The sequence below is a fragment of the Rhipicephalus microplus genome, chromosome 1 (assembly GCF_043290135.1).
Source record: "Rhipicephalus microplus isolate Deutch F79 chromosome 1, USDA_Rmic, whole genome shotgun sequence".
NCBI classification, from domain to species: domain Eukaryota; kingdom Metazoa; phylum Arthropoda; class Arachnida; order Ixodida; family Ixodidae; genus Rhipicephalus; species Rhipicephalus microplus.
In genome coordinates this window covers 278,163,457-278,179,754 of record NC_134700.1, presented here as the reverse complement: position 1 = coordinate 278,179,754, position 16,298 = coordinate 278,163,457, and the positions used below count along the sequence as shown (strand labels likewise).

The following is a 16,298-nucleotide window of genomic DNA, read 5'->3' as shown; positions in this document are numbered from 1 at the left end:
CTGCTGCGCAAAGGACAGAGGACCAGTAAAGTACTTAAAAGATGCATTAGGAGAACGTTAGCTCAAAAGGTTAACATAGCATTGCAGGAGATTCGAGGAACAAACTACGCTTTTAAATACGAGTGCCCTTCTTTGTCAGCCCAACGAGAAAACTTTCTCTCCCTCCTTCCCTCTATCGCGTTACGAAATAATTGTTATAATGGAATGAAATAAAATCGTTCGAAACAATATAACATTCATCGGCAATGCTAGGTGTCGCGAACCCGGGCCCTTGTGCTTTGGAGGCAAGTGCCATGACAACTTCGCTGGACACTGACGGTTGTACTGGGGGATTATGGCCCATCTTCACAAACGCTCCTCAACTCGAAACACCACCTCAAGATATCCTTGAGCCTTTTCGCATTGCATAAATCGCATCGCGGAACAGTCATCAAGAAACCCTTGAGGTGAAGCTTCCAGTCCATGAGCGTTTGTGAATATGGGCCTATATCTAGACCATACAAGGACTCTCAGAAATGAAGACGCTAAAATAAACTTCCCAGAGGTACTTTATCTGAACCAGGGCACCTGCACTATGAGGGCAGGTGTCTTGATCACTCGGCTAAACGACTTTTTTTTCTTTATTGCCACCTTTGCACACACACAAAAAAAATTACAACACTTAACAATTGCAAAAAAATAACACCAGCCTGGCTGTGATTGGTTTTATTTGAAAACGCTTCATTGTAGCCAACGCGTTCCATATCGACACTCAGTCGGGTCATTCTTCTCTGGAATCGAACACGTCTCTTATGTATACAATACTTTACGTGAAGTATTTGAACGCAAATCGGGCATTGTGACGTGCAGCCATTCTGGTTTGCCACACCCTGTGAAGCACTAGCAACCTAAGCATGTCATAAGGCACACCATCTTTGTTTTCCACAGTCAAAAATCTAATACCGCTCATATGGTGTGACAGGCAAGTCCCTATGCGAGGTGCAGTGCGAAATGTCCCACAGAAATACAGCGACCCAACGGTCAAGAAAAAATGTGGTTGACAGTCTCGGGTTTCTCACAGATAAGGCAGTCTATCATTGATTGATTGACATGTGGTTTTTAACGTTCCAAAACCACCATATGATGATTTTGAGAGACGCCGTAGTGGAGGGCTCCGGAAATTTCGACCACCTGGGGTTCTTTAACGTGCACCCAAATCTGAGCACACGGGCCTACAACATTGCCGCCTCCATCGGAAACGAGCCGTAATTGTCCACCACGTCGCCGCCGGTGTCCGTAACCACTATATCGCGCGAAATAATAAAAAAACTATATAAATAAATTAAGAACACCAAGGACAGGAAGGGATTCGAACCCGGGTCTAATGCGTGCCAGTCTAGTATTTCACCAAGAAGCCACGCCCGTTTTTTTTTCTTTATTGTCTGTTTACATACAACATTCGCAAACATATATACATCAAACAAAGTAGAAACATGAAACAAAGAAAAGAGGTAAAAAGCATCATATTTAACAAGCTTTTTAAAATTTCTTCATCTGTAGAAGGCTTTCTACTTGATGAAGCCATTCTTCTTCTTCTTCTTCTTCTTCTTCTTCTTCTTCTTGATTGCCTTCTCTGCAAGAAGCCACGCCCGTGCTTGAGACTTCATTGCAAACTGACTCTATAGGCAGGCCTGATGCCCGGTAAAGAACCGCCTTTATGTAATAAAGCGTTTTAGAAAAGCAAAGTAACGACCAGGCACCACACATTTCGAATTGCGTATAACAAGTCAGTCTTGGATTCTCCAACCCTTCAAAAAATATTCGGCCATAATTCTTCATCTTCACCAGCCACAGCATAAAAATTGCAAGAAGTTCCTTGCAAGTACGTATACCGGCAATCACGCTTACACAAAGGATGCCCCGCCACGGTGGTCTAGTGTATAAGGTACTCGGCTGCTGACCTGCAGGTCGTGGGATCCAATCCCGGCTGCGGTGGCTGCATTTCCGATGGAGGCGGAAATGTACGCCCGTGTGCTCAGGTTTGGGTGCACGTTAAAGAACCCCAGGTGGTCAAAATTTCCGCAGCCCTTTACTACGGCGTCTCTCATAATCATATGGCGGTTTTGGGACGTTTAACTCCGCATATCAGTCAATCAACGAATTACCCAAAGAGTGTTTAACAAGGACTCCGAAATGCCACTCTGCCAGCTTTCGTTCTGACTGTGCTGCACGCTCCGCGCAGGCCTGATGTTTTTTTTTTTCTTGTTTTTTAATCCACGACAGCGGGCGTTGAGCTGTCTGATATGAAAAAAAAAAATCCCATTTGGCCGACTTTCACTAGTTAACACGCAGCTGTGAGAATCCGCAGAGAATCGCTAGATTGTTCAGATGTGAATATTTTTGCATGAACGGCTGCTCGGAAATCTCACGTTAACGTTTTCAGCAGCCACTGGCGTTTTCTGACGCTCTGTGACTTTCTCTGATTGACGACATCCGCCAATCGCTCAGCAACGGTGCAGAGAAAAACGCTGAGTAATATGCAACTGAGAGCAGCTTTGTAGACTGCTCAGCAAAAAGAGAGCGTAAGATGAAAGCTCAACTCTTCAGCTACTTGCATGCACTAGGAATGTCGGCTAATACGTGAACTTGTTTCGGCTTCGTTATTCTATTCGGCTTCAAATGCTCTCGCAACTCCATAATGCTTTAACTTTTGAATTTTACACGCATTCAGTTTCGCACTCACCGAGGACGAAGGACGCTCTAATGATAATGATCACCCAACTGAGCGAAAGTGTCATGGAATTTCATGTTACGTCCTCGAGCCGCGAACGTCACAATCATGGCATTCTTCTGAGGAAAGCTGTAGTCACACAAGACTTCTTCTGCGCTGAATGGCACGGGTGAATAATTATATTATGATATATATACATACCGAAAATCGAAAAAAACCAGCGTTTAGCGATCCGGTTTATATTTAATAAATATCAGTGGACAGATTCCCCAGCTCAACTATGTGTATTAGCGGAGTGATTCAAGCTAGGACAAAACACGAAAGACTTAAGTATTTATATCCCATTATTAATGAGCGTGTCCATACAACGTATGCTGAATATTTCTATATTTTTCGTACTGAAACTTCTAGACATCGCCATTCAATGTTTATTCCTACACCTGCTGTTTCCACCGATTGTTTTAAGTATGGCTTTTCAACAAGAGCTATCAGTGAATGGAATTCGTTGAGAGATGAAGCCGTTTCATGCTCATCCATAGGTATGTTTTTAAAACGCGTAGCACATATCCTCGTTTGTAATTATTAATGCTTTTTTGTCTCTGCATGCTCCTCTAGTGCATTCAATGATTAATTTCTCGGTTTCGTTTTTTTTTTTTGATGACTTCATTCTTGTCCTCTTATTCGTTACTTCTGATTATATTTGTTAACTATGTTCTGCTCTTGGAAGGATCGCTATGTTTTCATGTACTTCTTTTTCCACACCTGTAATATCCCTATGTAATGGATATATATATATATATATATATATATATATATATATATATATATATATATATATATATATATATGCACTCGAACTGATTCGTTAATATTATTACCACGTACAAAGACAGCGCGCTTCGTGTGTCGTCTTTTCTGGGCCATCATCTTTTGCACAGTGCTCATGGTTTCAAAAAGACAAAAGTGAAAAGGCATCGCTATTTGGCGCGACGCCAGGTCGCGACTCCGGAGCATGCGCACTCAGACTGATAAACATGACGTCAGTGTCTTAAGTAGACTTCTCGTCTGGTAGCGTTGAAGGAACTATAGCCACGACTCTCTCGCTCTCTCTCGCTTTCTTTTTCTTTCTTCATTTGACTGCTGAGACCTTCGTGAAGCGTTTAGCAGCTCAGCAACACATTCGGCGGCATCGCGGTGGTAATTTTTCCCAGTGTTCAACGCTCACTGAGCCGGCGCCCCGCTAGATACGTATACACCAGGGGGCGTTAACCGGAATATGCATGCAGCGCTTGCTGTTTGGAAGCTGCGCCTGCAAATGCTGCTGGTGTCACGATCTATCATCGCGGCCTCTGCGGCGTTAGAAGGGCGTATACACCGTTGAGCAAGCCCATCTTGAAGTCGCGCGTGCCTCAGTCCCGCTGACGTCACGCTGTATTAATTATGTGACGTCACTGCAAGCCTCATTCCTAGAGGCGTTAGCGGCACGATATATAGACGAACATCGCACGATCGCTCGCGACGAAGACGATGACAAACTGGAGACATGTGCTCATACGTGTATGTTGTCACTAAAGATGCTATACGATTTCACGGAGCTCCCACACCGCCGCATTTGATGGCTACATACCGCGGAGTTGTGTTATTGAAATAGTTTGAACCGCAAAACACTGGCGCGTGCACTATGGGCGCCCTTGTACGGTGTTTTCAGTGCGCACGTTTACATATTTCAAGATAAAATGGCGTGCGAAAATTACAGGCCATGTCACAGAAATTATAGGACAGGGACAAGCGCGAACTTTCAGTTGAATTTTATTGTTCGTCAACTTTCGAATATATACTTAGGAAAGAACACAGTCACGTGCACATGGTCCCATGGTCAAAAACGAAACAGCTTACAAGAAGCCACGTAGAAACACGCTCACTGTATACGAAATAGGGAAATTGAAGTTCGCACTTATCCCTGTCCCATCTTTTCTGTGTCCTTGTCTGTAATTTGCGTACACCATTTTACCTCGAACTAGGAACCAACTCACCTAGCTGCAAGTTCTATGATTACATTGTAACATTTATTTTATTTGGGTGCGCGCTCATAGCGATCTTATCTGAGTGCTTCAGTGAACCTAACCAACGACACAAAAAAGTGAGTGAAGCAATATGGAGTACATGTGGAGTACATGAAGTACAAGCAGGTGTCTCTTCTTTTTTCACCGGTCGTTGACAGTCCAGACATGTCTACTGGCAATCGGCGACATGCTTTGTCTATCGGCGAGAAACTTACGAAAGTCGCCTGCAGAAAAAGAGCTGGACTTCACCGCGTAACTATGGTTGATAACCAGGCAAGATGGTGGACCTATGCGCTACTCAGCTCCCGTAGGGAGCGTATGCAGTTACTCTAGTTAAACTGGACAGATCGGGCCATCTAGCGGGGCCCAGTTGAACCAAGTACGTCTGCCATCTCGGAGCCAATGGCAGGAAATTGTTCAATGGCCGTTGTTGCTGCTGCGGCTCCCGCTGCTTTTGTCCTGCCGCTACTAGTGTCGGCGGCAGTGACGTGAGACGTTCTGCCTTAGGTGGGTAGTTTGAAGTGCGCTAACCTGAATCGGACCACTAAAACGTGATTTTATCTCAAAATAAGCACTTTCTTGGCACAAAAGTAGCACTACGAGGTTTCTGGACCGCTGTTTCAACAATCGACGCCGACTTAATAGTTGCCTTTAGTGTCCCTTTAAATCCAGTACAAAATTCTTACCAACGGTGATGACATCCCTTGAGCTGACACGTTGACAAGGAAGCCGAGTGTTTTCGTGATCGAGACCTGACGACAACCGGTGCATGTGTCGAAACTTCGGCTTAAGAATGGCAGGCCATGTTCGACGACAATTGGTCATTCCAACGTCCCTGCCTATTCTAATGAAGATCTGTGTTGTTTCGTATTTATATAAAACGTACATATCAATGCACCCGTACGAAATCATCTTGTTGGCATTAGCCCAACCGTCGATTTTACCCTTTTCCCATTCGTAAGACTGCGACTGCTCCTCTATGATAAGTTCATTCATTCACTTGCGTAGTTCACACTTGAAAGCGTAAGGAATAACTCTATCTTCTAAATGCGAACTGTCGATTCTGCGCACGTCAGTATACAAGTGTTCTTTTTTTTTTTTGCTACCTTTGCCAAATGTCACGGGAAATTCCTTTCGGAGAGCTCTAAAGCGAACACAGCTGTCCGTAAGCAATGAATAAACTTAAAATCTCTAAAAATACAAAAGCGGGAACCGGGAATGCATCGTGTTTTTTTTTTCTTCAAAATGCGCTACTGTCATCCAACTGCTTATACACAGCATTAACACAAACTGGGCTTTTTCTTCCCACTTATTGTATTTATATGCGTGTGCGCAACGCCGCTTATCTATAGTTCGCGATCTCTGGCTTCGCTTAATTTTAGGAACGGCGCTTTTGCGAGGACCAAGAGCAGCGTGGGATGAAGAAAGTCACAGTTGGCATGACGCCACCGGCTTTCCCGCATAGTAGACCGGCGCGTATTTCCTACAGCTTTCCGTGTTTCGTAAGGTTAGCCTGTGCTTTCCTTGTACTAAGCGAAGGCAGTGACGCATTACCCACCGATGGAGGCTTAACGACGCTCCTATACGTCCCTCGTGCCTCCATTACATACCCAGCATCTTTCAATAGAACCCACGGAAAGTCGGCCACAATATTTGTCTCGGTGTCAAGCGAATGTAGACAGTATGCGCAAATTTTTGTCATGACCTATAGGTTCTGGAAGACATTAATTTTTCGAAGTCGGCAAACCACCAAAAGTATCTGTGAGAGCGCAGTATGCTTGCATATGGGCGATAATTAATACACAGATGGTTACAGAACTGTGGCAGCTTGGGCTAGTTGGTATGGCATGACGACACGAGCGCTCGTGTCTTTCGTGTCCTTCTTGTCTCTGTGTCGTCGTTTTGTTCTCGCGCTATGACTATCGTCATGGTTACAGAACATATACGCCTGTACAGTCTTCGCGAACAGAAAAAAAGATGTAAAAATCTTTGGATAACTTTTTGAAAAAATGATGGACTTCTCGAGGTCACACTCAGGAAATTCGTCTGATGGTTATATACTCCGTTGTAACTTTTAAAAGGAAGTATCAAATCTCCACACCTGGCTCAGTGATTCGACGACACGAAATGCTATCGCCCTGCTTGAGCTATATAACAGTCAGACTTTTACGAGTTTCGTGTATGGCTGTCGACCTCTCTTTAGAGTTTCATGCGTCCAGGTCTTGCGTCCGATTGCCGGTCACCGCTGCCACATTTCGACGCTGGTTTAAATGCATTCAGGTGCATTGAACTTAAGTGCACGTTAGCAGAGCGACATACGTGCAAAATTAATCAAGAGTTCTCCACTATGGTGTCTCTTACAGCCATAGTGCTGGCTTGAAATTCCAAACCGTGGCACTGTAGTGTTCGCTTTTTTTTTCTTTTTAGCACTTGCACTATCTTGGGAGCGTTACATAAATAAGATTATTATTATGGTAGTTGTGAAGATGAGGATGATGATGACGACGACGACAACGGTGATGATGATTGATAATTATGATGATGATGGTGATGATTATTATGATGATTCTGAGGAGGAGGAGTTCCTTTTGGGGGGGAGGGGGTGTACAGGCTTGCGTACTCGTTCTATAAATATGGCATTACTGCTAACGTGACGCTTGCTTTCGAGTAAAAACAAAATTGGTTTTAGTAGGTTTCTGCTCACACTGTTCCCGAATTGTTCCCGAGTTGAACGTACGGATTGGCGAGCATTTTATTTTCTTCTTCTTCTTTTGGAGTTCTTCTGAAACACAAGACGACCACACTCGGAAAATCAACAGCCCGTTCTGATAGTTTCAGTTCAGTATTTAGATAACCACTTCGCTAACCACCACGGACACAATCCAGTTAACTTGCTTCATTTATTGGTTTGTCTCTATTTCCTTTCGTTCCTTATTCCAATCACTTTAAATGTTTCACTTTCTCTACGGCCACAAGTGATTTAGGAATGGTAAAGGTATCTGCCCTGTAATTGGCAGCGAGCGCACAGTTAGTCGGATTGATAACTCACGGTGATACCCACCGAGTCATGCCGCACTATATGTCCAAAGGACCAGATGGAATAAATTTAAAGCTTGCATAAGGATAGCTGCATCTGATAGAAATTTACGAAACAGGAACCAAAAGAAGGCGTCGGTGGTCAGTGGGTGGCGCGGTGCATTGACGGCAATGGGGAATGTCAAGACGGCAGCTGTGGTATGACCAAATGGGAAGATAGGTGCCAATATAAAGTTCAAAAATTATTTCCTTCCTTCAAACAAAAAAAATGTAATGATAAAATTTGCCATACGAAAAGAACTGTTTATTTGCTTTCGATTTAAGTATAAAAGTGATTTTCAATTGGACCACCACATGGTGCAAATTACGTCTCAATATGGACAAAAATGACGATTTTGCGAAGTTTGTGATTTCTTTTTCTCGTAAAGCTTAGCAACTTGAGAAAGCTAAAAAGTTTCTTTTCTCAAAATATACTTTCTGTGGAGTAAGTATTCACTACTCAGATATTCATACAATGTACATTAATGCAATAGAAAAAAAATGCGAACATAACACATTCCGGCTAAATTCTTGGAGGCGTATGCACCAGTATAATTGCAATAATATTACTGAGCTTCAAACACTTTATACAAAAACCTCTCTTAACATGTAAACCAAATTTGATATAAGAAGAAGCGGTACATTTAAAATATTTTTTTCCCTCAAACAAGAACCAAACGCCATTCGATTCAGGGAAGTTCAGAAAGCAGCCACGTGACAAAAAAAAAATTTTCTCGGAAATATTCTACCGTTTCACTGTTTTGAGTGCAGTAAATTATCTCTTTTTTTTTTTCAAATACATTTGAGATGTACGCCAAAATGGTTGGGACGTTTGGCATGGAATGACCCAACCCCGCAGCTCTGTTTTCGAAGGCATGTGTGTTTAGAAAAAGTGTGTAACAATTTAGAGAACCCAGTCACTATAGGAGAGCAGGAAGCCGTCCGCAGTTGCGTACGGTAACCCATTGCGTTTTGAAAAATGCTTAACGATTTAGAGTACTCGGCACTCTACTATGGGAGAGCTGAATGTCGTCCCTTGGGCGTCACACTTGATGAGGCCATATAGACAAAAAAATTACGCATGAGCGATGAGCATTAGGTACTGCTGTTGTCATATAACGACGTTGAGAGCAGGTTTCCCAAATCCTATAGAATACCCGCCCTCCAAACATGACATAGCCCCGTTGGTTCACTTCGTCATCATTTCATGTCTCACGTACGCTCAATTCGGTTTTTATGAAGTATTTTAGACACGCTTTTGATCACTGCGTATGGCTTATATCTGAGACCAAGTGACGTTTCAGGCGGAAAGCAAACAAGCTTGTAATTGTCTTATGAATAACTTCAGGTTTCGCGCAGAGATTGCTTCGTGAAACGAGGATCGCTGACTTAGACCTTTAGGATGCGTAATTATCGCGTGGAGGTTCTGCGGGAGCTTTGTGGTGCGTTAAAGAAGAATTTCAAAAGTTATATACACCCCTTAATCATTCTGCGCGCTGTCGAATTAGGGGCGGGGTCACGCTTTCTTTACTGAAAGGGGTGGGGGGGGGGGCGATTATATAGGGAAGAACACCTCCCGTGCCCCCCACTCCCTTTGGCGACACCCCAGTATGAAATGAGTGTTGATTTGTTTTGTTTTTTACACCAACAAGGCTTCTGATACTTTCACGATGACCGGTATTACTTTCGTGTAACGACCGATTCCTATGTGAAGGGCACATCAACCATTTGTTTTCTTTTATTCAACACACGAACACATGCACGCGCGTGTACAATCACGCTACATCGTAGAACCAAGCGACTCACGAAATAGACAATTTTAATGTAGGGAAAACGGGGCGGTCAGAAAATCGGATTTCTCGCAGAAGTATAAAAGTATTTCCAAACTGAATTAAAACCTACCCGAACGAAGTAAGAGTGGCTTTTCGTACTCAACGGAGCCGTCGAAAATTTAAAAGAAAAATGAAACTCAGAATTTGCATATGTAGACAAAACTTGAATTTAGAATGTAAAACGTATAAATCTATCATACATCAAAGAATATCGACACAAGTAAATTTCTGCACAAGTAACCACAATATGCAACAATGACCAACCATGCTTAAACTTTTTCCAGGGCACATAAAGTACATGAGAGGAAGACAGAAAGATAATTCATCGTAGCGCAAAGAAACACCTACATCTTTACAAATGCATTACATCGGATCCTCGGCGTAATTCAGCGACTACTGATTTAGCCACTTGGACCTTTAATATTGAAAAGGCCTGTTTTTTTTAGCAGGCATTTCTACATCAAATTGAATAACGGAATTCGCATGTTTCTCACAACATAAGTACATAGTCATAATTTTCCACAAACATTGCTATAGGGACGAAGTTGTTCGGAGAAAAAATGAAATTTAAGAAAACGAAAAATTCGCGCACTTACGTATAGGATGAACGTGCCGAGAAACTCGGCGAGGAACTCCTTGACGGCTTCATTCTTGGTCACAAATTTCCTCAGGAAAGGGAAAGGTGGGTTTCCAGCGCTCGCCATCGTGCTTTCTCTTAGTTACAATAAGAAAATCCTACAATTTATAAATACTACGAATCCGACTGGCAACGAGGCACACCAGCCGTCAGCGGGGAGTGAAGCACAAATACAACATACACGCACAGACACACGGGAACGCACGCGCGTACAGCGACACGTTCGCAGCTAGCACGCGAGATCGCGCGAGCTGCACCGACTCTAACGCCAGCAGCGAAACTGAGAAGAGTTTTTCTTCGCGATCGCCAGGAGCAGAGCGATGGGTTCTTGCGATAGGAAAGAAGGCCGCAACCGCAACCGGCGTCGTCTGCATGAGGGCGTTGCAATCTAGCGAGCTGAGCCACTCTCTCACAACTAGCCCTCTAAAGACACTACTAACGTTGTCTTCAATTTCGCTACACACCGATCACTGCGCCATCTTTTGAAAATAAATAAAAGCATAAACTAGGATACGTACGCAAGCAATTGATGAGAGCATTTACTCTGCGTAAAGAACGCGTACGTCTGTTGAGGATTAAGATTGATTACAATGAGTGGATTACTTTATACTATACGTTTCAAATTTATCTGATAAAAAAAAAAGACTAACTCGTACAAGTGCTTCCATGCACATTCATAGCATCTACGAGCGCCCGCCGAGTGGTTCTTGTTTCGATTGTGAGGACACCTCTCGGCGGCAAGCAAAGGCTTCGATGAGTGCATTGGCGCGAAATTTAATATACCAACCTAGAAAACGTTAGACGCACATTCCAGCGCTGGAGGTTCTAACAAAGATATGTTAAACATCATTGCGAGTGACCTGAATTAGAGTATTAAGTACTTGGATCAAATGTTCGCAACCACGATTGGGCGCGAGTGGGATCCAAGTCCTTGCAAGTGTGCGAACTGTGGTGAGCTGGCTACGAGCCGCGATTGATTTTGCGCAATTAAGCGTGCCCATTACGATGAAAAACTCGATTTCTATCAGGTTTTATCGCGATCCGATGTACTTCGTGTAACTGACGCATTACAGAACTTAAGAAGCTACTTTCATTTATCTCTTGATCCAGTTCCTGTTCCGATCTCAGTTACTTCTAAACAATTAAGCGGCATCGAGAGCGACACTTCGTGTGTGTGTGTATATATATATATATATATATATATATATATATATATATATATATATATATATATATATATATATATATATATATATATATATATATAATGGGCTATATCCTGGTCACGGCAAGTTACTTTTTCACCCACTTTTCTTTCTTCTTATTTACATTACTTTGGTTTTAATAACTTCCCCTATACATACCTTGGCATTATTGTCTGTTAGAGCTCATTAACTCATTATATCATGTCAAAACACGGGAAAACTAGCCCTTAGGTATAAACGTCTTTCTCATATATATATATATATATATATATATATATATATATATATATATATATATATATATATATATATATATATATATATATATATATATATATATATCCCCTGATGAAGGGAGGATTCCTCCCGAAACTGTTGGGAAATAAATATATTTATCCTTGTTGACAAAGGTCCCGCTGTGCCATATCCCATATCTTTACGAAGACTAACTGGCCCATTGAATTACTACTCCCACTATATATATATATATATATATATATATATATATATATATATATATATATGACGAGAACACTTGGCCTCCAGAAACTCTGGAAGAGGAATCATCATTTGTATAATATATTCTATACAAATGATACTTGGCCATAGCAATTCTTTGATATATATTAAACAGTTGCTATGATGAAGTATCAAAGGTGTTCTGAATAACTAATGAAAGTTTGGCTCCACAAATAATCAATTTTTATGCTCCGTAGGCTAAGAATGATGATTGATTTGTGGGGTTTAACGTCTCAAAACCACAATTTGATTAGGAGAGACGCCGTAGTGGAGGACTCCGGAAATTTTGACCACCTGGTGTTCTTTGACGTGCACCCAAATCTGAGTACACGGGCCTACAACGTTTCCGCCTCCATCGGAAATGCAGCCGCCACAGCCGGGATTTGATCCCGCGACCTGCGGGTCAGCAGCCGAGTACCTTAGCCACTAGACCACCGTGGCGGGGCTGGGCTAAGAATACATAAAAGAACTCTTGTGAGGAGCAAAGCTAAAGTCATGAAACCGAATATGTTTTAACAAAGCCATCAGCTGACAAAAAATATGCACAGGGTCATCAAAAAAGAAAAACAAATTAAAAAAGCTTGATATTGTTACGGAAAAGAAGAGACGCCGTAACGACGAGGCTGGGGATTAGATATATTCCAAACCAGCGGTAATGGCGTGCCCGGTTCACCAGCGATCGAGCGGAGACAACCCTTCGTCTTCCTCGTCAGGCACACACGCGCGATGAGAAATCTTAAGTCATACATAAGAACGTACCAAAGATCTGCTAGGATTGCTTGTGTATTTAATGGCTTCCATGGAACAGCATTATTTATTTTAAGCCATTACTCCACTGCATAAAACTTCAAATTATTGTAATATTATACAAATTACAATCTATTAACCCAACTGGTGAGCAGAACAATAATGGGCTTCCCCTTAAAAGTAAATTTTGAACCTTTCAGGTCGACCAGCAACCAAGTCTGTTCATGACAAGTAAATCTGCAAGATCCAGAACTGGAAAAATAAAATGTCCACATCGTCGATGCACACTATAAATCACAAGTGAAAATCGCATTTGTCTATTGCCAGCACAAATGCATCACAAACCGGACAAAGTGTGTTGGACTCAATAATTACAATGTGTAAATTTCTTGAGCAACCAAGGAGTAAAGGCCTTACTTTAAACGTAAAATTTGTTTTTATACCTAACTATTTGCAGTAGGCTGGGATGATGCAATTTATTAAGAGTTGCTTCACTAAGTAACCAGCTCATTAGATTGAGACAGCTCAGAGTTATTACGTATGCCATTACTGCCACCGTGGCCCTGAATTTGTGACACTGCAATTCTATTGACCAGTGCCCCGATTCCATGCAGATTCCTAGAAACATCAGTTCTAAACTGCACATCACACCGATTCCTCGCAATATGCACCCTGCGCACGTCGGTCGACGTAGGGCCAATGGTAGAGCTGGGCTCGAGCACGTCCATAGCAACCCCAATGATGCAAGCTTTGTGGATGCTGCCTCGTATGTCCTACACGAGACCATCGCTGTTTTCATCGTCGACTAAAATTCCAGGCTCACTTGCTCCGCTACAGTACGCACATCGAAGCCCGTGAGAGCCGAACAGGTTGCTATCCCGTTAGCTATGCTTGATAGTCGCAGAGAGTCAATATATGGCAACTCCAAGGCGGCTATCAAGGCCTACGAAACCGGGACGGTAGCCCCTCAGGCCTTCCACATTCTCCAAAGCATCATGAGTATCACACCCTATTCTCTCATTTGGTTTCCCGCTCACCTGGGGTCAACTGAGGGCTCTACCTCTAACCCTAACGAAGACACACACGAGGCCGCGTGAGGACTCACTGACCGCACCGCCTCCGCAGTCCCTCTGCCTCAATGTGAACCCTTACTGACATTCTACGAAATCACAAAACACTTCTGTCTGTCAAGACCGGTATTCCCTCTCCCACACCCTGCCTTGTGCCGCCAAGCTCAGCTTGACGGTCCCTTCGTGGGATTAGCCGGGTGGCGCGGGGTCTCTCCTGTGTCTTTTCAGGACCAAAATAAAGTTTTAATCATCAATCATCATCACCTGTGCTTCAAATTGAATGCTCTACTGAGTACGCATACACTTATTGTTTTTGCTTAACCAGATGAAATACTCATGTAAAATTTCACGTGTTATCAGAAGGGGTGAAGGTGTCATTCAAATGTACCGACAATTTGCGACAACTCAGAATGCAACTCTGAGGCCACGCCGTAAAAGCACTAAGAAAGCGTGCACATGTCTGAAGACTTCCAGAACTCGACTTCCTAGAAATCGTTGCTGCAGGATTCTTTAATGAAGAACAGGTTAAAAAAAATGACGGGACGGGAGGAAGGGCACTTTTCCGTCAGTGGCGCACATTTAAATTTTCTGAAAAGGGATGGTTGCTTAATATTTTGCAGCACTTTGTATCAACTGCATGGTAAAATTTTTAATGGTAGAAGTTTACCCACAGGACCTCATTATAAGGGCCTCCATATGCGATCATGGCCTCACCACTTGACTACAAGAATCTAAATTTCTTACACAACATTCTAAAGTTTAAGTATTTTTATAGCACTGTTTTGTTTACACTTCTTGTATTGCACGGGTCAACAACCTTTTGAGCAGAGGGCCAAGTTACATGAAGCAAAGACAGCAAGAGGCCACACAGAAAGTTGGGGAGAAGGAAAGGGCTTTGCAGGCAAAACGTAAAAATTCCGTGCATTGACGCTGATCTGCAAAACTGGATTCAAAATCATGTTTATTTTCTACGTGCATGCACAAAGTTTGCAATCAGACGTAGCGTACAAGCAAAAATCTCATATTATGTCCAAACTGCATTGTTGGCAGGGGGTTTGACTCGGTGCCGGGGCCACATAACATACCCCTGTTGTTACGTGAAACTTGTGAATGTTTTGCAGTAAAACGAGTGCCTGTCTTGAGAAAAAAGAAACATCTTTACACAAATAAAGCAAATCCAACAGACAATATTTATTTTATTGTCTCTGAGACTACTGACGATGTGACAAATGTTACTTCCAGGTATGAAAAGAAAATGAAACAAAGAACAGGCACTGGCCAGTCTTTACTCTTGACAGACTGCTCACTCACTTTCCGAGCCGGACTGAGCAGGGGACCCAGGCGGACTGCCCTGCTTTGATCCAGCAGGACTTCCAGATTGTGAACGTGAACCAGATCGCGATCGGGAAGCTGATTTTGAACGTGATCTGGAACGTGATCTCGAAGGCGACCTTGAGCCGGACTTTGACCTGGAGCGTGATCTTGATCCAGACTTTGACCTTGACCGTGAGCGTGAAGGTGACTTGGATGCCGAGCGGGCCGGAGACCCCGATTTCGACCTCGATCCCGATCTCGATGGTGAGCCCGACTTCGATCTCGAGCCCGACCGAGATCTAGATCGGGAGCCTGACCTAGATGCAGATTTGGACCGTGAGCGGGACCTGGAGGCTGACCTAGACTTTGACCGAGACTTTGACCTGGAACCTGATCTTGATCGTGAGCCAGATTTGGACCTGGAACGTGACTTGGAACGAGAACCAGATCGAGAGTTGGCAGGAGATCCAGACTTGGACCTCGAACGAGACCGGGACTTGGATCTCGAAGCAGAACGTGACTTGTTAGACCCAGAGCGGGAGCCAGATGCTGACCTTGACCTTGAGCGCCTTGGACTGCTCGCAGGAGACCTAGAAGACAAAAATACATATGTTCATAAGTACATATGTCCATAAGTACAAGCACTTTTTTTATATACCGTATTTACTCGCGTAATCCTCGCACTCGCACAATTCTCGCACCCTCCACATCGCCCAACAAAAATACGATTTCTTTTTTCCTCGAGTAATTATCGCACCCCCGAAAACTGCTGCAATAATGTCATCTGCTCTTTCCAGCCAATGATGATGATAGCGCACGTCGTCTGTTGCCATCTCTCAAGCATCAAGCATACTATTGCACAGAGATTCATTCCAACTCAAGCCAAGCCGAAGTGGCCAGTGTGCATTGCGGCGTGTTTCGCATGTTGCGTCGGTAACCCTGTCAAGTTATGAGGCGATACTGAAGCTGTACGGCTGCTTTCAAGTTGCAGGTGATAGATAATGCACTAAAGAACGGCAACACGGCCGCCGGTAGGCCCTTCGGAGTCTACGAGTTTTGTGTTCGCTACTGGTGATGGCTGCTGAAAGCCATTAAGGCGCATTGGACCTGCCGTGTGCCTAAAACT

The 16,298-nt window shown here is 43.3% G+C and overlaps 2 protein-coding genes across 3 annotated transcripts in view; both read right to left on the bottom strand.

Annotated features, from left to right (window-relative positions):
* Window positions 1–10,640, bottom strand: part of LOC119188253 (aquaporin-9) — a 78,982-nt gene extending 68,342 nt beyond the window's left edge. For both annotated transcript variants that reach the window (XM_037436200.2, XM_037436199.2), the window contains exon 1: window positions 10,277–10,640. In XM_037436200.2, the coding sequence (XP_037292097.1) occupies window positions 10,277–10,384 (108 nt within the window). In that variant the 5' untranslated portion in view covers window positions 10,385–10,640. The remainder of the gene's footprint in view (window positions 1–10,276) is intronic.
* A 4,385-nt stretch (window positions 10,641–15,025) lies between these two features.
* Window positions 15,026–16,298, bottom strand: part of Ctr9 (RNA polymerase-associated protein Ctr9) — a 35,774-nt gene continuing 34,501 nt past the window's right edge. Inside the window, exon 19 of the mRNA XM_037436198.2 lies at window positions 15,026–15,762. Coding sequence (XP_037292095.2) covers window positions 15,162–15,762 — 601 coding nt within the window. The 3' untranslated portion in view covers window positions 15,026–15,161. The remainder of the gene's footprint in view (window positions 15,763–16,298) is intronic.